The sequence below is a fragment of the Chenopodium album genome, chromosome 15 (genome assembly GCF_948465745.1).
Source record: "Chenopodium album chromosome 15, dcCheAlbu1.1, whole genome shotgun sequence".
NCBI classification, from domain to species: Eukaryota; Viridiplantae; Streptophyta; class Magnoliopsida; order Caryophyllales; family Amaranthaceae; genus Chenopodium; species Chenopodium album.
This window is the reverse complement of record NC_137848.1, coordinates 48,981,597-49,004,143: the sequence shown is the minus strand read 5'-3', so window position 1 is coordinate 49,004,143 and position 22,547 is coordinate 48,981,597. Positions and strand designations below refer to the sequence as shown.

Sequence of the window (22,547 nt, the reverse complement as noted above, 5' to 3'; positions counted from 1 at the left end):
AAAACAAAATGAAGCAAATGGGTAACAGATTACTGCAAAAAGAACCAGATGAAAAGGAGATGTCAGGACGACAAATGTCCAAGAGTTTCAGCAGGCTCAAAAAATTGTTTATGACTGCAAAATTCATCAAGGCAATGGAAAGACTGAAAAAGATCAACCCACGCAAACCGCAATACTTATCTGCAGAACCAGCCTCAGAGAATGAGAGGATATATCTAAGGCATCTAAGCATGAATGAAACAAAGAATACAGAAGAATGGATGCTTGATAATGCGCTTAGACAAGTAATATCAAGGCTGGATCCTGATCAGCAAAGAAGAGTGGCCCGACTTGTTGAAGCATTTGAAACAGTTACCCCAGAGCAGGAAGTGAACACCAACAGGCTTTATCCCATGACAAGTGTGCCTGCTCCTGGCAGCAAAGTGGCCAATCCTGTGATAGATGAAGAGAAAAATAGATTTGTAGAATCCAAGCAAGATACTTCAGTATCTGATGAACAGGTTTTGCAAAAGAAAGATGATGGAGTGCTGGTATCTCAGAAAGATGTTCCTGAGGAAAAATGTTCAAGGGAAGAGAAAAAATATCAGGCAAACATAACAGGTATCTAAATCGATTTTGTTATTTTGCATATAGAAGAAAAAAACATGCTACACCACTTCAACAATTATAATCTAGAAACATTTAAATTATCCTACAGGTGAAAAAATTCTGCAAGCAGGTGTGACCAACGATTTAGATTCCACATTTGTTGATGGAGGTGTGGTTATTGAAGATCCTATCAATACACTCAAGGATTCATCCCAATATCCTACCGGAGATTCTGAAGTCAGCCTGGCTGGTGATATGACCAGTATTTTCTTCAACAAACAACAGTATACTGGTATGTGGAACCTGATCTACCAACATGCTGTATCAAATGAAGCATCAGTTGATGAGAAGCAAAAATTAAGTGGATATGACGAAGAAAACCAAAATGATACAATCAACTGTCAACAAATAACCGACAGAGACTCAATCCCAAGTAGCTTCAGCATGGATCAAAAGGAAGATGAAGATAACAAAAGTGCAGCTTCTGAAATCCCTGATGTTGAACAATCAGCTGCCATAAAGCTGGTAAAAGAAGCCCTTAGTGCAATTTTAAAACGCTATGAGCAGCCACCTCAATTACAACCCATTTCAGACCATCGCACAGCTTCTGATGATGCTAGAGATCTATACATTTCAACCTCTACACCTTGTACAGAAGAAGATTTCATAGAAAGGGTAAAGAATGCGGAAAAGCATGCCGACACAGACCTAGAAGATAAGATGCATCATGTAGAAAATACAAGACTCCCACCACAACAGCAAGTGGAATCTGATGAATTGAAGGCGCCTCAGAGAAAAATTTCCAATAGCTTAAGCAAGCTGAAAAAAGCAATTGCGACTACCAGGTTCATAAAAGCAATGGAGAGGCTGACAAAGAGCAGTCCGCGTAGATCACAAAATCTGTATTCAGATACAAGATCGGAGGAAGAAAGAATTTATCTGAGGCATCGAAGCATGGATGGGAGGAAAAACGATGAAGAATGGATGCTTGATTATGCACTTAGACAGGTAATCTCCAAGATGGATCCTGATCAGCAAAGAAGAGTGGCACTCATCGTAAGAGCATTTGAAACAGTGCACCCTGAACAGAGAGAGAAGAGCATTAGATACTATCCTACAACAGGTGAAGCTGTTGTTGACCATGTATTAGCCAGCTCCACAAATGAAGTGAAAGAAGGCTATCTTGAGTCTCAACAGAAAAGATTGAAATCAATTGAACCGATTCCTCTCATGCAAGATAATAGCATCCTACTACCTTCCAGAGAAGCTTTGCTAGAAAAAATTCCTCAGGAGCATCATGCTCAACAGACGAGCGTAGCAGGTAAGTTGTAAATCAATTTTTGTTTGTAGGGAGCTCAAAGAACCAACTATAAAAGATAATGAACATGCTGCAACATAAAATTATAGCTATTCTGACCATATCCATTGCTCAAAATGTGCCATGAAAAACCAGATGACATATTTCTGCAAGAGACAACTGAGGCTGCAATATCAAAATTGACTTTAAAGTTGTCTGAAGAAAGCTCAAGATTAAGTTCTATGGTTGTCACACCTGAAGAACCAAATATCCGGGATAAAGAAACTGGGAGAGCTTTTGAACAATCTTCCCCGTTTCCAACTGCTGATTCTGAGGTCAAACCTGATGGAGATATGGCCAATATTCTCTTGGACAAACAAAAGTACACAAGTATGTGGAACTTGATACATCAACATGTCCTCTCAAATGAAGCAACAACGACTGGACAGCAGGAAGTCAATGAGGTTGATGAAGAGAAACAAGGTAATGATGCAACCACATGGCAAGCAATTAATGATCCAGATTCAATCCAGAGTAATCAATTGGAAAAATCCAAGGTAGATGAAGATAATCATAGTGCAGCCTTTGATCAGTCGGCTGCCATTAATCTGGTAAAGGAAGCAATCAATGCAATCCTACAATGCCATGAGCAGAAATCTAACCAACAGTCCTGTCAAGAACCTGGCAGAGCTGCTGATAATGCTAGAGAGCTTTGTGACACAACTGCTCTAGATCCCACAAAAGATAGTTCTGAAGAGAACAGAGTAGAAAAACACAGAAATTCAGGGCCAGAAAAAAAGTTGCATGAAGTAGAGAGCACAAGTGCCCCACTCCAAAAGCAAGCAGAACCATTTGAAGCAATCAAAGACCAGAGGAAAATGTCAAAAAGCTTAAGCAAGCTGAAAAAAGCTATTGTTACTGCCAAATTCATCAAGGCAATGGAAAGACTTAGAAAGATCAACCCACGTAAACCACGGCATCTGCCTCCAGAGGTGGCCTCAGAAGAAGAAAGAATTTATCTAAGGCATTTAAGCATCAAGGGAAGGAAAAATGATGAAGAATGGATGCTTGATTATGCACTTAGAAAGGTTCTTTGTAGCCTTGCTCCTGATCAGCAGAGAAAAGTGGCATCACTTGTAGAAGCATTTGAAACAGTCCACCCAGAGCAAAAAAGCATTAGATATCAAACGAAATCTGAGTGGGACAATGAAACTGGATCAGGAAGCACGACAGACCAAAAACGATTTCCTAAGTCTAAGCATAACAGTTCCATGCCTAATAATGACACAATTCCTCCAATGCCATATGATGAATTAGATAAGATTGGTAAAGATGCTACATTCGAAAAAAGTGTGCAAGATCAAAGCATGAAGTTCTCAAACCAGAGGATGAAGTTATCCCACAAAGTTAGTGATTCAGATGACTACAATTTGCACAGTCGCCATCAAGCCAACTCAACAGGTAAAGCTATGCTAATATCCTATTAATTGCATCTATGTCCTTGTATATGATAAATATCAAGTTAGACAGCAGCCAGTTGTTTTTTTTTTCTTTTTTTTTTTTGGTTGGAAAAATGTCTCAGTCGTTCATATTGTGTGTTTTGCAGGATCTCCAATCAGGGACCCATTGCGCAAAAAAAAAGAGAAAAAAGAGATGGGTGCAAATCCCATATATGAAGCATTTCAACATGCCAATGATCTTGAGCTGGAATGCAAGGCTAACAAAAACGAAGGCATTTTATATGACAAGCAGAAGAACTCCAGTATGTGGCATCTGATATATCAACATGTCAAATCCGCCGGTGTCTCAGAAGCTGGCAACAAGCTGTCTGAGAGACTGACAGGAGAGGACCAGGTGAACAGGAGTGGCACATCATCTGACACAGATGCTGATGCTGATGATAGTGATGCAAGCAGCGTAACAAGTGAGCTTACTGAGAGTGATGCCATTAAGCTAGTAAAAGAGGCCATCAATGATATCCTTAATGTGCCACAAGACGTCGAAGATGAACTAACTCCAAGCAATAAAACAACTACTTCAGAAGGTCAAAGCATAGAAGTAGAAGAAAATCCAAAGAAAAGTCTATCCAGGGGCTACAGCAAGCTGAGAAAAATTATCATCTGCAATAAATTCATCAAGGCAATGGAAAAGACCCGGAATTTCTACCCACATACTAGTCGAGCCTTAAATTCAGGTTCAGAACCTAGAAACAGTCATCTGATAAATTGTGAAGTGGGTGAGAGAAAAGGGATGGATGAGTGGATGCTTGATAACGTATTGCAGAAAGTTATCGCTGGACTTGCTCCAGTACAACAAAAAAGAGTATCCTTGTTGGTTAAAGCCTTTGAAAAAGTCAACCCAGATCCAGAAGAGAGGGCAAAAAGACTCAGTTACACTAAAACACAATTTCCTGATACTAGTTCCTCAGAAGGGAATACAAAGGAAATGGAGAAAGCAGTACCATCAGATTCTTCACAGGACTCAGAACTTCCTGGCGACATTCACCTCAAGCTAGATAGCTCACCAAATTCCAGCTCAGAAGTAGTCACAGAAAGGGTTCTACAAGAATCCTGCAAAGACGAAAGTCCTGGCTTGACTAGAGAATGCACATTGAATGGACAAAGTTGTAGTAGTGGTGATCCTTCTGATATTAATGCAACAACATCCGATCCGATCAGTAATCTCTCAGAAACTAATAAGGACCTAACAGAAATTGATGCTACAAATGCACCAGGTGTTCCACCAGAGGAATGGAAAAATTCTAAGGATGAAGCAGGTGCGCGGGTTGAGGAGAAAACTTTGCTTGAAGAACAAGAGGTTGAGAATACAGAATTAACGTCTAAATCTGCAAAGAAGCCTCCACAGCCTGAAGACTTGGAAGATGAGTGGAATTACAGCGCACAAAATAGTAGATCCTTAGAAAAGCCTACAGGGCTGTGGGGCCTAATACTGCAGCATGTCTCAGTTGAAATGTTGGAGAAAAATGAATCCCCAAAAACAATTGAAATTGATGCAAATGTACAGGTGGGCAGCAGTAGCACTGAGGTTTCAGATAGCAAAATAGACGATTCTTCTCAGCTTTCATCTAGAGTCAAAAGTTGCAGGGATATGGGTGTTCAAACTCCAACAAGCTTTGAGTTTGAAGAAAATGAAGCAATTAAGCTGGTAGAGGAAGCAGTAGAAGAAATCCTTCTTCTCCAGGACCAGATTTGTGATACGGAATCAATAACCAGAGGCACAACTTCAGAGAAAGGAGTCTACGGTGAAAACAAAGGAGAAGCCATTGATCCCTCGCTTGCTGCCACAGAAATTGCAGGTGTTGCAACATCAATTAATACTGATGCAACTCTAGAAGAAAAGAAAACATCATCAGAAGAAAATGTAACTACAAGCTATAGCACACTTTCCAAAGTAGTTATGTGCAGAAGATTTGTCAAGGCAATGAACAAAATGCGGAAGCTTAAAGCACTGCATGTTCAAGACCTTTCTCAGGCACCTCAATCACAAGGAGAAGGTAATCCTTCATTGCGACAAATTTCAACCAGGGACAAGGCAAGTTGGGAGGAAGGGATGCTTGATAACGCACTGCAGAAAGTTATAGGAAACCTTGCTCCTGCAAAGAAGCAACGAGTAGCACTGCTTGTTCAAGCTTTTGAGACAGTTGGTTCACAGCCTGAACCAACAAACAGCTGGAGAGGTAAAGCATCAGTCTTATAAAAAAAAAAAAACAAATGTTTCAATCCAGTGCTCTATTGGACTTAAATATTTGAAGGCAAGGTTGCAGTATCTCTGAAATGAACATCCAAAATGGATACCATGCTCAAATTTATTGAGAAGATTTATATGAATTAGGTCTCTAGATTAATATAAGTAAGTTCAATAGTACATAAGTTTCATTCATAGGAATCAGTAGACTTGTATAGTTAAATAAATTGGGTTTTGTCCATGATTGTTGGTTGGTGTTATTGCATTATGTAATTATTCAGCTAATGATGTGTATTTTGAGAGGATAATGTCATATACTTCATGCATGAGTAGCAAAATCAACAGACCACCATGATACTATATGTAATTATTCTCCCCAACCTGCACTACGGATAGGGTCTCATCTTTTTAAGTGTCACATGTCTACATCACAATAGATCTAAACGCTTGCCCACAGAGATCACTTGTCCATGATGAATAACTTTAAAATAAAAACAATAGAAATAGATTAAGAGATGGGAGACAGAATAGGAGAAAAGCTTAACTATCATTGCTCGATAAACAATTTCTATATCTCTCAAATGTTCATAACACAAGGAGAAACTTACGAGCACTCCCATGCTACTCACTCAACCCACTAAAGAGTGCCCATATTATCAGTCCCAAAATCACTTAGTATGGACTTCTACTAAACAAGACCTTGAGGTTCTTGGTAGCTTCTTTAATGTGTAGTCGAGCAATATCTATTCTACCCACACGACTAAAACAAGACAAACTACAACCAATTCCATTCAAAACTAATGAGAGTTTCATAAAGCATTTAACCATCTCCAGTTCCTTGACCCCATATGTTAAGGGAATACACATCCAGGCACTAAGATACCACATGATCCAATACGCGGCCACAACCTTCATTACATTAAGGCCACCTTAAATCACCCTTTGCCAAAGCATACTAGTAAAACCTAAATGTGGCAAAATTATTAAAGTGACATTGTTCCTTTTGCTTATCAAATATCAACCAGCATCTTGAAATAAGGGAAATAATCAATCAAGTACACACAATGAAATTATGAAATATAGGTGTTGTCGAATTGGAGGCGTGTTACCGGGTTATAACACGCCTCCATCGCCTATACAGTACACCAGTAGCTAATGTAAATCACAGATTTTATATATTTATTATTTTTTTTCCAATTTCCTGGCCTATTATCACCTAACTCCAACTTGAATTCTTGCACCTAAAGCAGCAAAATCATGGCATTTTCAATTACAACCATTATCATTATTATGGGAAAATGTTCTGACCAAAATATATAAATAAAGTTTTCAGCTTAACATAAATTACATCATATAATACCCCAGAATGTCATAATTTAGGGGAGTTACACAAAAACACAATGATTAACACAATTACAATTAAATTAGATAAATCATAAAAAACCTAAACCCTCAAATTAAAATAACAGAATTAATTGAAAAAAATAGTTGTATGTTCTAACCTTCTTGGATTGGAGATTTACAGAAGTTGACGAAGAGAATTTGGCGATTAGTAATTTCTGGAATTTGATTGAAATTAAATAGTTGCAAATTGAATGCGAAAATTTCTGACTCTAAATAAGTAATACTAGAGGAAAGAGACTGAGAATAGAAATAGGGAGGAGAGCGACATAGCGCAGAAATTAGGCGGGAAACTTGGTTGAATGAGAGACTCATTGTTGGGGTTACTTGGGTAGTTGTGGACTTGTGGTTGCACTAGTTAGTTCTCGGTGCAAAGACCCTAACGAGGAGTTTGATACGTGGGAATGTGAGTTTGGGATTAGACTCATTAAAAGCATGGGTCTTTGGGATGGAGAAATGTATCAACGGGTTTAGCGGTTAGGGTTTGGAGATAATATTAAATGACTTCGGTATAAGCATGCTATGTTAGCGTGTCTAGTATTTAACTAAATCATAATTGAAAGCATCAACTAGAACTTTAGAAAGTAATGGTGTACTTTGTTCATGTTGTGCTGATAAGGCAGCTTGTAAGAACTGTTGTGACCATGTTGGTCTATTGCTTGTGCTATATATTGTCCTTTGACCATTCTTTGTTATATGGTCTTATCTGCTAATTTTCTTTGTCATTTTGTATGCTATAGTTGTTTTAAGGGTGAACTATGTTCTTGAAAACAATTTTTTCTCAGATATCAGGTGCTTGTAAGTATGCTATAGTTGATCTAACATTATAACATAAAACACTAATGTTTAGTTTATACAGCCATAGCAGTTTCAGTTTTCCATGCTCCTTATTAACTCGTTAATATGCCTTTCCTGCAGAAAATAGATTCATGCTAGTCTCTTTTAGTTGTTGCTTGATTTCAAGGACAAAGTCCTGTGATAGCATTCTTCTTGATTATGTATGTAAAATAGCAAATTCTAAATAGGTTAAGAAATAGTTGTATCATGTCGAGCTCACGACGATCTTTTAGAATCGAAACCCATGCAAGGGGTGACCCACGTGTCTGCGAGCCACCTTAATTATTTTCATATTATTGTTAAATTGGTTAAAAACAATCGGGTCAGTCCATTGTGTTCATGCTGGGTTTGTGCCAAATTTTGAAAATGATGTCCATACATGACTCACCTATGTAGTGTAATTATCGATTACATTACATATTTACCTGTGTTCAACTAACTACATTAATTCTACCAAACACCAAGATAACTTATTGTAACAATTACCCATATAGCTCTTACACAAAGGCTAGTTGAGTAGTTTCTTCAAATCAACTTTTTTTTTTTTTTTTTTTGAGTAGTTTCTTCAAATCAACTTATTGAACTCCAATAAATTTATGAAAAAACATCTGTTTTTTAAACACCAAAAATAGCTAAAAAAAGTTAATTTTGTGATCAAACTATCTATTTACTCCTAAAAAGCTAATTATATTACGAAGTATCTGTCATCTTTTTACCACACTTGTAACATACAAGTATAAGTACATAACATTTCATTCTCTCATCTCTTTAAAATATGTTCCGATTTACTGAAAACAATTGAACTGAATTGAACTGATTGGAGCTGAATTGAACTAAACTGAACTAAAATTAATTGTTTATGAGAGAAGAAAATTAGGAACTGAACTGAACTGAAATTAAGCTGAACATAACAAACCGTTAGTTATATGAGCTTTATATATATGTTGCATAATTTATGAGAATAATTAAATTTATGAGAATAATTAAATATTTTTGTTCACTTAATTAACATTATCAAGCTGGCCGCCTGACCCAAATAATATGGATTGCCTTTTTGTGATCCAAATGGTAGCCCAACTTCAAACCCAGCCATATAGCCTGACTCGATATTATTCCAATTTGATAGCAATCATATTCAATTATTCATGTCCAATACTAAGTAACGTAAACTCAAACAAATTTGACAAAAAGTCCATTATTTTGTTTTTGGTTTTATTATTGTACGTAGTACTTTTTTTTTTTTTTTTTTTTTTCCCATGTATGTCTTATGTGTTTGGATGTTTCAGTTAGGAATATAGGAAAATGATAGCCATTATATTAACTCGTTTATCCTAAATTTGTCAGTTATAGTTAAAATCTACTTTAAAATTTTTGGATAGATTACCCTCCAAATTTTATTAATGCAACAATGTTTTTACGTGCCTCCAATTCATTATTTTATTCATTGAATTTGTAATCAACAAGACATTTCAAAGCACAATCAATACTTAATTTTTGTAGTGCTTGTTCAAAAAAAATGCAATAGAAAATGTGAGCAATAAACATTGCATTAGAATTTTGCGATTTTAAAAATTAACTCACTTGCGCAGTTTGCTTAAAATCTATTCATAATATGTGTAAAAAAAAAAAAATACTCCGTAATAAGATTGTGGAGAGTTTGTTGGGCTTGGACGATGGTAGCACCGTAGCATAGTAAACCCTATTTAATTCAAATCAAGTTGACTCTATTCATCTAAATATTAACTGTTTTAATTATACCCTTTAATATAATCATTTTTTGAAAAAATATTTACCGAATATTAATGTTAAAACTTTTGCATTTAGAAGCATAATTATACCCTTTAATATAATCATTCTAAAACTTTTGCATTTAGAAGCATTTAGAATCATTTTAACTATTTAATAAAAATGGAGGAAGTAATTTTTATTGCGAAATCTCAATAATTGTTAATGTACCATCACCATAATCACGCTCTATGTCGGATTTAATTTAAACTATAGATTGCTAAAAGTCTTTATCTTCAATTAGTCAAAAGCATCTTTACATCCCACTTGGTCTCCCCTTCCATCCCTTTCTCTCTTATCTATGCATCCATTTCATCATTACTCAATTAAAATCCCTCAAATAGTTTTCAATTTGCAATCATCATTTGTTTCTATAGATATAGTTATACTTGTTAATTAAGTCCAAATTTTGCATCATTAGAGGGGAATGGGTGAGATAAGCTTGATTAATTACAAATGATTTAGCTACTTATTTTTGTAATGTTGTCTCTTCAATGATTTAAATATTTTATGGCTAGGTTGTTGGCATGGTGATGATTAGTTCTTAAACATATTAATACACACCAAGACATAGATCCGAATATTGATAACAATTCTCTTTCTATTTTATTTTTTCGGATAAATTTGACTATAGTTTTGAGAGAAGGGAAACTTGGACTTAAAATTTAGCAATTTCACGTACTACTTCATTAATACAGTTACTTTGTAATTTTAGCGAGTAATAATATGATTGTTCACATGGTAATTATGCAAATAATGATTTTTTTTATTTTTTTAATCACATGACTACAAGAATAATAATTAATAATAAGTTTGAATAAATAATCGCTAATAAAAAATTTCACTTAAAGAATTAGTACCCATAAGAAACTTCTTTTATTTCTTTTGATGTAAGAAATACTGATCATAAAAATGCAATCCCTCAAATCATATAAAAAAAAGAAGTTCATAGTTTTGTACTTTTAATCATTATAATTACCATAATAAGACCTCCTCAATATTGAATTATGTTTCTTGTCAAAAAAAAAAAAAAAAAAAAATTGAATTATGTTTACTTTGGGTTTAGTTTAATCTTTAAAAAATAATATGGTGACTTCTTCAATTATAAGTTTAGTTCAGTTCAGTTCAGTTCAGTCGATCCGAACAAGCCCTAACACTAGCATTACACATTACCTCGAACAAATATGAAGTAATAAATAAAGATGGCATCACCACATCAAAAGTCTATCATCGCTTGATTACATTAGTGACAAGATTACGGGTAACTATTGCTAAATTAATCCATTACACATTCTCGTGGCAGATTGAGCATATCGTATTGGTTGCCTCTTTCTAAACGAGTTCAATAATTAGAGCATTCGTTATATATCTATATCTATCGGGAGATAAGTTGAGCAATGGACTAGATTGTTAATGTTGGTCAATTAGCTTGTGATGATAATAACATTATTCCTTTGAACAACTTTTTAAATTTTTTCTCTCATCTTCTCTTTCAATACATTAGTTTTTCCCCTCATAAGGAGGGGATCTCAAATTAAAGTTTATCACCTTTTTTCTTTAATTATAATATATGAAGTATCTTGATCAAATTTAGGTGTTGGTCAAGTTTAAAAGAATTACGCTCCTAAGTAGAGAGAATTGTGATAATCTAAGGGAAACAAATCTTCTACTACTACTTATTTAGTCCAATTTACTATCGTTTGGAAAATTTGCTCATAAAATATTAATATACTATTTCTATATCTTTATTATTCAATTACACTACGCAATAGCTATCGGCTAACCAGCTGCGGAGCTTTACACACAACTAACTACTAATTGTTAAATAGGGACATCATCATAAAACCCCAATTTAATATAAAATATTAGTTTGAAAAATTCTTTAATGCCTTTAGTGCAAAATATGGTTAAAGTTCGATCAAATCAATATCAAAAAGCTTTCCCAACACATATCAAATGAATAACAAAACCAATTACCATGAAGCATGAATATTTCCTATCAAAAAAGCATACAAAAACAAAAATTCAATCATCAAATAACTTGAAAAAAATCTAAAATTCTTAATCATCCAACTGTAAAGCATATTAGCATACCCAAAATTTCCTTGGATAAAGAGTTCAATGAGTATTTACAGGAATTACCAAAACTTTATCTTATGTTTTTTCCCCTCATTATTCAAATATCTTTTACTTTTTTTTTACATAGGAATGTGAAATTGTGAATATCCCACCCTCCTTTAAAGTTTATTAAAAAGCAATTTCACAATCTAGACAAAATTATCACTTTCTTGGACCCCCACCACCCAAAAAAATGAACTCTTATTTTACTCTTTTTCAACATGAAATCTGCAAAATACCCAACAATACAAACACAAATATAGAAAAAGTTTGCAACTTTGATTTTTGTATCATCCTAAAATCAATATAGCTAGCTATTGCATGCTTCATTTGGGTCATTTTCATCATTCAACACTATTTGCACACCAAGTGTTTGTTGAAATGTCAATGAGGGATTGATCATATTTTTTATAGGTAAGTAATATTTGCCAACTTTTAGCTTATTTAAAACTTTCCCACCTCCATTAATGCTGTTGTATAGCCATTGTTTGAATTTATATCTTGTATATTCTTGTTGATGTATGCTCCATTGATGCATATTTATCTTTTGGGTCAAAGCTTTGCTACTCAAAAAATTCTTTTTTTTTCCTGACCAAATCAAAATTAGAGTTTCCCCCTCTTTTTTCAATCACATATTGAGTGATCTTCGTGGACGACCACAAGAGATAAATTCTTGGTTCATGCAGTCGACCCCATCTTTCCGGGACTAATAATCCTTTTGGCATTGCATTGTTGTTGTTGTGTGTATTGGACTCAATTTTTTTAGCTTGACATTGCTAAGCAAATAATGCCTTCAAGACCCATTTCACCAGATCAAAAAACCACTGCAAATACAAGATCTAAAGTTGTTCTTCTTGCAATAACAATCTCAGCAGCAGCAATTTTCTTGATGACTATAATATACATCCTATACCATTTATGGGATACCTTTTTTCGTCGTTCAAGAACCAACCCTTTTGACTCAGCTCCTACTTTGAAGCTCCAAAAATTTAGTTACAAAGAGCTGAAATCAGCTACAAATAAGTTCAACCCAGATAACTCCATTGGTAAGGGAGGTTTCGGTACGGTTTTTCGAGGGATTTTAAAGGATGGGAAGTCTGTGGCAATCAAGAAACTTGATGCTGCATCTTCTTTACAAGCTGAGAGGGAGTTTCAAAGTGAGCTTACTATACTTGGTTCCATTAGATCACCTCATATTGTATCATTGTTGGGGTATTGTATTGAGAAGAATAAGAGGGTTTTGGTGTATGAGTATATGCCTAATCGTAGTGTTCAAGACTTGTTATTTAGTGATGTGAATGCGAGTTTAGGGTGCATGAATTGGGAGAGGAGGTTTCAGATTATTCAGGATGTGGTTAGAGCGCTCGAGTTTTTGCATAATGAGTGTGACCCTCCTGTGATTCATGGTGATATTAAGCCTAGTAATGTGTTGCTTGATTGGGATTTTAAGGCAAAGATATCGGATTTTGGGTTGTCGAGGGTGAAGGTGGAGGATGAAGTTGGGATTGATTTGTTTAGTCAGGAATTGGGTAAGAGTCAAGAATTGTGGAAGAGCCAAGATCTTTCTGGGAATTTGAATGGTGAAACCACCCCTACTGTTGGAACTCCTCCAATTGAAGGTCATTGTAGTAGTGGTGAGGTTGATTTTGCTTTGGCTTTGCAAGCATCTAGCTCATCTAAGCATGTCAAGGGATCCCATAACACGAACGGCTTGAGTAGTGCTAATTCATTGAGCTATAACTGTAGTAGCAAAGCCAGTCCGAAAGGGAAAGAAGTTTTGGTGGAAGATATTGTTGGTTCATATGATCCAGAGTTTTCTAGTGTTGAGCATAGTAAAGAGCTTGGTGTGGATGACACCGGAGAGGGAAAACAATGGGGGAAAGATTGGTGGTGGAAACAGGATGATAGTAGTGAAGTGTGCAGCAAAGATTATGTTAATGAATGGATTGGCACCCAAATTTGTGGTTCAACGAATCGGGATTGGGAGAGTAGTATGAGCTCGCCAATGGAATTCAACTTAGGCTATTCACCTCAGCTGGATAAATTAGAAGAAGAGAAGGAAGAGCTTGGTTGCCCTGATGAAAAGGGGTTTGAGCCAAAGGACAAAAGCATTCAGAAGAACAAACCTAGGAAAATGCAAGATTGGTGGAGACAAGAGAAACTTGATGAATTGAGCAAAAAAGGAAGTAAGCGAAAGAGTCTTGAAAGCAAGATGCGGAAAAGAATCAGAGTGCCACATTTTGGCTTAGGTCGACAATTTTCCATCTTCAACAGAAGAAGTTTAAAGGAGCATAACCAGGAAGATAACAGCCTAAAACACGAGTTTAGTTTCAAGAAGGTTTGGAAGAAAAAACATTCACGTTCGATGGGAAGTGAGTTGAGTGGAGAATTATTCAGTAGGGAGTTGAGCAGTACAACTAGTATGAGAGGCACTTTATGCTATATAGCCCCAGAATATGGAGGATGTGGTTACTTGATGGAGAAGGGTGATATATACAGCTTAGGTGTTCTTGTGCTAGTGATAATTTCTGGTAGAAGGCCATTGCATGTTTTGAATTCACCTATGGAGTTTGAGAAAGCGAACTTGGTAAGTTGGTGTAGGCATTTAGCTCAAGTTGGAAATATTTTAGAGCTTGTAGACGAGAGACTGAAAGATGCATACAATAAGGAGCAGGTGACATTGTGTATTAATTTGGCCTTGGCATGTTTGCAAAGATTGCCAGAACTGCGTCCAGAAATTGGAGATATTGTTAGGATTTTGGGAGGAGAAATGGATCTCCCGCCATTACCATTTGAGTTTTCTCCCTCCCCACCTTCTAAATTTTACAGCAGGTCGAGGAGAAGACAATCAGAGTAACCTCTTTATCTTAATTCATCATGTATTTATCTGCATGTAAAATAAAAAGGTGAATGAACCATCAGTAGAAGGAAATGGCTTGCTGATGGAAATAATTCCTTTGTATTGAATACTGAATAGTTTAAGTTTGATTAGCTGTACATTTTAGTGTCATTTTCCCTTTCAGCTTAGAGAAATTGTACATGCAAAGCTAAAAACATGGTTTTCGATTTTCCTTGATTTGGTGCCATTGTGCCAAGAATCTTGAACTCGGAATTGAAATGGCTTCCATGTTTCATATGCAGTTGCTATAGCTCCAAACTGGAAACCTTCAACTGTATGCACAAAAAAATACTTGAAATGGTGACCTGAATTCCTTTACAAGCATAACGGATTGCTACTGTGCCATAGATACCTCTGTTGCAACTTAAATTATGTTTTCTGGAATAGTTTTTTGCTCATATGAGTACTTATTTAGTACCCCTGTATTCCAGGGACGGGTATAGATCCCAACTTTTGGCAACACAAAAACTTACCTCAGTTTCAGAACTACATCCGTACATCCCTAATTGGTATATGTTACATTAGTTTTGGGCATCCCTGATGGGTATATGTTAACTTAGATCAAGGATGGAGGGAGTATTGGCAATACTTCGGTATGGCGTTCAGATTCCTACATAAACGGCGATATGTCATTCTCCAAGTCTTTTGGTACTGCACCTATTACCCACCCTTGTTCAAACAATGGTATGTACAATTTAACACTTTTTCATATTTGTAATAATAGAAACATCATCTAGCTCTTGATTGTTCTTTCATCACAGGTTCCAGGCAGATTGCAATAATTTTGCTGCGAGTGTCAGAGATTAAATGTGGGAGGAATCTCAGTGACAAACTGGCAGGTGTGAAACTCTGAGTTTACCAGAAATGATGTTTGACTGTTGAATACTAATTGCCATATCATATGAAGCATTATTGTTTCTTGGATTGTATAGTTTTTTACAGTTGGAATAAAATAATTGAATACTTGTCTGCTAGTTCTGGATTAATTTACCCTTTACTGTACTTTGCAATTTGCATGATGCCCATGTTATGAAAAGCGGGTGAATTATTCTTTGAAATTGCAATTTAATATAGTTTGATCTTATTTCCCCTTCAATCTTCTTTATTGGATCTTAACGAGTCTGATTGGCTCAGATGTGGTTGATTGTAGCTTTTATGAAATTTAAGGCCATCTTCAGGAGTTATGTTTCTTGGTACTTGGTAGGCGTGTAAAATGAAGACTCTTAGTTGGTGTTTATGCATTTAAGAGGAAACAAATGCAGCTAGGATTTAGAGTATAGACCACAAATTAACATTACAAATGCACGTAATGTTAATAATTATAGAGTAGTCCACATCTATATTACTCAGACTTGACTATATGTGTTAGATATGAGTACGTGTCTAAGTGTATAAAACAACCATTTTATGAAATTTTTGCCTAATTTTTGCCCATATGAAATGTATTCAATGAGTGTCATACCATTGTCTAGGTGTGGAGTATATCCGTTAAGTTGGAGTGAAATAGGTTTACACTTGGAGGTGTAGAGCGGGTTAGTTTGGATTGGATTTAGTCTGGGTCAGGTCCTGTACGATCTGATCATTTTTGGTTGTATTGTCTATTAGCTTATTATGATAATTGATTCCACATTAATAGGCTATATTAATTCTGCTTTAATTCGAGTTAGGTTGGGTAATTTAGGTGCGCTTGCCAGCTCTTGTCAGTACACAAAGTCCACCAAGGCATTGAAGGTTGAGTTATTATTCTTAGTTTGCTTCTTTGAGTGTAGTTTGCGGAGAATTCGTGCTTGGTTCTGCATTTGTAAACTCCTCGTTGATCGAATATCATTGGAGAACATAAATCTGTCCCTACTGAAACAGGTCCAAATTAGTAAGACTGGACCACAAATTTGCATGTTTTAATAGGACAAGTAGAAACAGAATGAGTGGAAAGTGGTATGTTAGATCAAATTCAAGACAGAATTTGACATTGCAGATGTGGTGTTGTAAGTTTCAGATGAAATTCTAAGTCATGCACTCATGCGTCCGTTTCATCGTTGAATTACTTCATGATAAAGTGGTCATGTAGCTTTCAAGATAGAACCTATACTTCATTTCTGTTCCAGATGTGCACAACTATGAAAGCAAGTTCTTTGTGTGTCAGCATCACGAGGAACATGAAGGATCAACAATTAAAAATAGTGGTTTTTGAGTACAATAACAACCTATGTTACTGAGACTCGGGTACTCGTGTCAAACATCAGTATGCGTTCAAGTGTCTGACTTGACTGTTTCTTTAAAACAATTCCTTGATTTTAGCTTGAATTGAAGTGTCCTTATTGATGTCTGAATGCCGAGAATCTAGTCTTCGGGGTAAAATGAAGAGGGTGAGTAATGTACGAAATAAGCCCAATATAGCCTCACAACATGAGTTTCTCGAGTCTATTAAGCCTTACACATGGATTAACCTACTAGAGCACCAAGCCTATGACCAATCAGGTTTTGGTTCAGCCGTGGCCAGAACTGACCTGCAACCTGGAGTGAAATTGAAGCCATTACTCTACAACATTACATGCCTGATTTATGTAGGCTTGGTCTGATTGGAGTCCAGCCTGAACTCGGCCTAGATTAGCCCATTGGTCTCGGAGAAACAATGAAATGTTGCTGACCCTTGGAAGAACATACTGAAGGATGACATAAAGTCGTTTACAATTTAGCCTCTTTTCTGTGCTTGCCTCAGCCCTAAATTATATCCAACACTCAGAGCACCATTCACATGATACTGCAAATAAGTATGCCTTTGTTAAAATGCAAAAGCTTATGTGAAATAATATGACATGTAAAAGCTCTTTCTATATTCCATATTTCCCATCAGCATCCCAAAGAAACTGCTGTTATACTGCTAATAATGATACTTCTCCTGACAGAGAATCTGTGTCATATACGAAGTACTCCGTACTATTTGCTAAACCTATCTTCTACTTCCTTTGCTCTAAATTAATTCACTTTGATAGTGTAATCTAAACTACTAAGGATACAATTAAATCTGACCAAAAGGAGTATTTATCGTGGTATATGGACAATGATATGATATTTGTAAGTTGTGTTTACACTTTACAGTCAAATCAAAATTATCAATGTGTTTATTATAATTGATTTCATAAGATTAGTAATACCAGCTCTGCTCTGAAGTTTTCATAGCCATGACAACATTAGTTGTATTTATAGGTAAATGGTAATTTTGGCAGATATCATATACTTGAGCAATTAAGCATGTTAGCTAGACAGTCATACAAAAATTCGTTGCGAAGTATGGCTCTCGGGGCTATTAACTTCATCAGTTCATCGTTTCCCATTTGGCACAGGCTCTCAGCAGTGAAAATCTAGTCGGTTCTTGTTTCACAGACTCATATTGTCCAGCAGATCATAGCCGCCTCAATGTTTTTTCCAGCTTCGCCACAAATCTGATTATGTCTTATATCTATTCCTTATGGCCAACAGGCCGAGGATCTTGTCTATTTTCTTTATCTTACCAAGGATCCTGCGAGAATCAATAAGGTTCTTCCCACCCTCGAAAACAGACAATCATGTTTGTAGTGACACTGCATCTAGTTTAATGTATGCAGTATAAGCTGTATAACAATTACAGATTACATAACAGAATTCCCACTTAATCTTGTATGAGTGTATGATGATATTTAAGTAGTTAGATGTTCGATATGGCTGTCATATGCAGGCATGAGTGATCAAGAATCAGACTCGTACATATTTCAGATTTATTTATTTTTTGTAGGAGAAATTATGCAATATTTTCTTTACACATTAAGGCAAGTGTGAATGTAAATTATACATTCAAATTTGGAATTATTGCTGTTGAGATATGGTTATATTCTGGCTAGAATTTTAGAAGTTTGTTTGGTAAATAAGTTAATTTCATAATTGCAAGAAACTTCCAAATTCTAAATCCTCTAGATGGTCCAATTAGTCTTGGAGACCAAGGCATCAATCTAAGACTATTCTATCTTTCGTTACCCATGGTTTTCTATATGTATAAATTATGTAAACCCCTTCATAAGATATTAAATTACATCACAAATTAATCACATTGTAATTACGTCCTTTGCATCAAATTACATAATTAATGGCTGGCCCTGGTTTGTACTACTTCTTTCCCACCGATTACTTCGTCCCTCCTTTATACTCTACTATAGATGATCAAATCATTAGCCTTCCTACACCAAAGATTCAAGTCAAGAGCACACCTGTTGATCCTCGTGACAATGATCGTGATCGTGATTGTGATCAAGATGATCGAAAGCTATCGATGAACAAGAAGAGCAAGAGTATGTTAACGATCAAGACTAGTGCAAAACCGAGAGAGATTAAGCCTGTTCATAAGCATGCTATGTTTTAAATCAAGCAATTTTGTCTCCTAATTTAAAGGGGAGTCATATTATTGTCCTTTTTCTTTGATTTCAATTATGAAAATCTTGTTAATGAGTACCTAAAATTTATTTTTCTGGCCTGTTGTTTTTAGTACTTTAATGCTTTTTTTTTTGGGTATTTAGAGAATCACAAGGACGGGTGTGATGAGAATCGATTCCTGAATTTTCCTGGAACGAGAGTTAATATTTTAATGTTTATTTCTTAGTTCCAATGTACAATAATTAGGGTTCTAGTGGTTTGCTTACATATGCTCCAAGTCTAGAGCTACCGTAGTATACATTGTAAATAGTTCAATAGGTTATCTTCTATAAAGTCAATTAAAGAACCATATAATTTGAAGAAAACATTGACTCTTCTAATCTAATTATTACTTTAATAATACTCCTAATGTAGTCTATAGATATAGATTTTCATTGGTTTTCAGTATCTACACAAAGTTTTAAATTATTAAAAATTTGTGTCTCGCTATGCTAAGCAAAAATCAAACTTATTTTTTATTTTTTTTATTTAACTAGTATAATTAGCTTATTCAATTTAAAAAAATGTAATATGAGAACTATTTAAATTAAATTAAAGATCATTGTGATCGAGCTTAATTATAAGCAATTCTCTTCATAATTTTAGTTATATATCAAGTGTATGGTACAATTACAACTAAAGTTAATTTTGCCTATATGTTCGTACTTCCAAAGTACTCCGTACCTTATATAGTGTACAATCAATTGTGAAATGCCGAATGAATCTGATATTTTCTTACCAACTTAACAAATCAAATATCCTTCACTCGTTCTCATGCATGCATACACAGTCATAGCACAATGAAAATTGGGCTAAAAGTTGAGACAATCTCCAAGAATTAGATTGCCGCAATTAGAGTGGTGTCACTACTCGGGCCAACCTTCACCAAACACCTAGAAAGGAAGTGTGTTTAGAAACCACTTCTTGTTAATCATAGGTCATAAACTCATAATAGTGCCTAATTTTAAAATTTTATTTTTATTTTTTAAAATTTTTTTTTTTAAAAAATAAGGTAGATGCATGCGCATGCAAAATATGCAATGTGTGTGGTGATGGTGCACACCACGTATGAGAAGAAGGGTCTAGTGATGGACCGTCAACTTTGGATGATATTGATAAGTTGACTTTTTATTCTTTTTCTAAAGTTAAATTTAATTTAATTTGGCTTTTCGTTTTCTAATAAAGCCATCATATATATATATATATATATATATATATATATATATATATATATATATATATATATTGTTATAAGAGAAATTAAAGTGGTTGGCCTCCTATAATATACACTAGGCATGATTCTAGCAACACCCAACAACCAAAGAGAGAGCGCGCGAATATTCGGTATTACAGTTGAAAATTTATTATATTCTCACTTTCTATATGTAAACCGCAAGCAGTCGTCATTTCCCCACGCCAAATTGTTTAGGACATCATTAGGAGTAAAATATACAAGTAACAGGCAAGGTCTCATATAAAATTTCAATCAAACAAATAAGATTTTCAATAAGGTCTCTCATAAAATTATTTAAATAAAAACAACTAAGTTAATAAGATCAATAAGGTCTCATGTAATATCTAAAAAAAATTATACGAATCATAATTACTACGTAGTATTTTTATGCTCTAGGTTGTAATCTATTGACCTGATTTTTTCGTATCTAAACTTAATTGGACTTATTAGACCTATTAAAACTTATTTTATTTAATTTGTAATTTTAAGTTAGATAAGCCTTATTAGAATTTATTTTTTCTTAATGAATTCAAACTTATCTAAATTTATTAAACTAGAAATAATTAAAATAAGGTGAACAAGGTTATTCAACTTGATATGCAAAGGAGATACGACGTACACCCAGAACTAATCCCCGAATAATTCGGATTAGCCCAGAGAATGAACTGGGTGGAACAGCAAAAAAAAGAGAATACAACGTACAATCTTTATTAGATTATTAAATATGCGTAAACATACTATCATGTGATTATTTGTTATTTTAGGGCCACTTAAGCATAAAAAATGTGATTATTTGTTATATTTATATGTAATATTACAAGTTTGTCTTTTATTTTGGAAAGAATATACTCCTATATTCCTAACTCTATAGTATTGCTAATATTAAAAAATATATTACTTTGATCAGCCTGTCTTGTGTGTGGCTGGTCACATCGTGTGACCACTTATAAAATAACAAAATAACCTTATATCACTGACTAAGTAATCCCTGTAGTATTGATCGAGTAACCCCTTTAACACTGACCGAGTAACCATATAAAGTATAATATTGACCAACTAATTCCTTTAACACTGACCGAGTAACCCTTATAATACTAACGAATTTGTGTAATTTGATTGGACACCGTTGCATAATCATCCCTAATAGCCAGTCAATCTCCAACCGACCTTCCGAAAAAGTCACACACAACCATATTTTATGGGATTCCAATTTGTAACCCTTTTTCACTTCCTATAAATAAGTCTCAAATTACACCAACAAAATTAGTTAGTTGTATTTTCCAAGACTAGATTTCCATCTTTAGAGTTTTCTTCATTTTTTAACATTTCTCAACCATTCAAACAAACAAACAAACAAAAATAAACCTACCATTCTCAAATCTTATTTCCCTTCATAAAAAATATACGTAGTATTTCCAAATTTAAATGGCTGGTCTTCAATACAGATTCTTCCCTACTGATTTCTTCGTGCCAACTTTCGAGCCTACCGTTGTTGATTCATCTCCAAAAGCGATGTCATCCTTGATCAACTCCAACCATCGAATCGAAGACGATGATTCAAGTGAATTGTCTAAGAATAAGGATATCAAATTCAATAACAAGAAGTTTGCTAAGCTTTCTACGGATTCACCTCAACAGTCCATTACACCTGTGACTAAGAAAGATTAGATTTTTATTTGCAGGTTTTATTTTTAATGGTTGTTTTTAATCTTGTAATGATTGGAGTTTATATTATCATATTATGAGTATTAGCTATTAATCAAGAGGCTTTAAAAAAGATAATATTGAACAAACCTTTAATAATCAAGGTTATTGTTGCATTAATACATCTAACTTATTAGTATAATTATGGTTTAATATGGCAATAGTTTGAATGTATGATATGATAATAATTTTTTTTTTTAAAAAAAAGAGAGAAAAAATAGGAACTTGATTTGTACTTGTAAAGTTGTAAGTTAATTTGTTGCAATTTTTGTACAAATCAATGAGTGGATTTGCAATGAAATATACAAGTATTTACATGGAGAAATTTTCTAGATTGTGGTGTTTTATTAATTTCTGTCCAATTATACAATCTGAATTTTGATGATTCAATTTTGATTAGATCATTGTACTACTCTTTATCTAGTTTATAGAGAGATCATTTATTTAAAAAATTAAAAGATACTATAAATCTATAATAAAGTGATCAAAGTTCTTCTATTGTTTTTCTTTATATAGCCTTTTATATTTTGTTCTTG

The 22,547-nt window shown here is 34.6% G+C and overlaps 2 protein-coding genes across 2 annotated transcripts; both read left to right on the top strand.

Annotated features, from left to right (window-relative positions):
- Nucleotides 1-4: 4 nt before the first annotated feature.
- On the top strand, nucleotides 5-5,870 carry LOC145583269 (uncharacterized). Its single transcript, XM_081640480.1, has 4 exons — nucleotides 5-600; nucleotides 698-1,909; nucleotides 2,042-3,346; nucleotides 3,492-5,870. The coding sequence occupies exons 1-4, from the start codon at nucleotides 9-11 to the stop codon at nucleotides 5,600-5,602; spliced, it is 5,220 nt and encodes a 1,739-aa protein (XP_081496606.1). The 5' UTR covers nucleotides 5-8; the 3' UTR covers nucleotides 5,603-5,870.
- Nucleotides 5,871-11,918: 6,048 nt separating this feature from the next.
- LOC145582437 (putative receptor-like protein kinase At1g80870) lies at nucleotides 11,919-15,664 on the top strand. Its single transcript, XM_081639439.1, has 2 exons — nucleotides 11,919-15,314; nucleotides 15,392-15,664. Exon 1 carries the CDS (start codon nucleotides 12,519-12,521, stop codon nucleotides 14,586-14,588), a length of 2,070 nt encoding a protein of 689 aa, XP_081495565.1. The 5' UTR covers nucleotides 11,919-12,518; the 3' UTR covers nucleotides 14,589-15,314; nucleotides 15,392-15,664.
- The last annotated feature ends 6,883 nt before the right edge of the window (nucleotides 15,665-22,547 follow it).

Excerpts from the sequence above, each read along its gene's own strand:
- LOC145582437 (XM_081639439.1), top strand. The coding sequence starts at position 12,519 with ATGCCTTCAAGACCCATTTCACCAGATCAAAAAACCACTGCAAATACA.
- LOC145583269 (XM_081640480.1), top strand. The coding sequence starts at position 9 with ATGAAGCAAATGGGTAACAGATTACTGCAAAAAGAACCAGATGAAAAG. Across the intron at positions 601-697 it reads ATATCAGGCAAACATAACAG|GTGAAAAAATTCTGCAAGCA; the intron begins GTATCTAAATCG and ends ATTATCCTACAG. Across the intron at positions 1,910-2,041 it reads TCAACAGACGAGCGTAGCAG|ATGACATATTTCTGCAAGAG; the intron begins GTAAGTTGTAAA and ends ATGAAAAACCAG.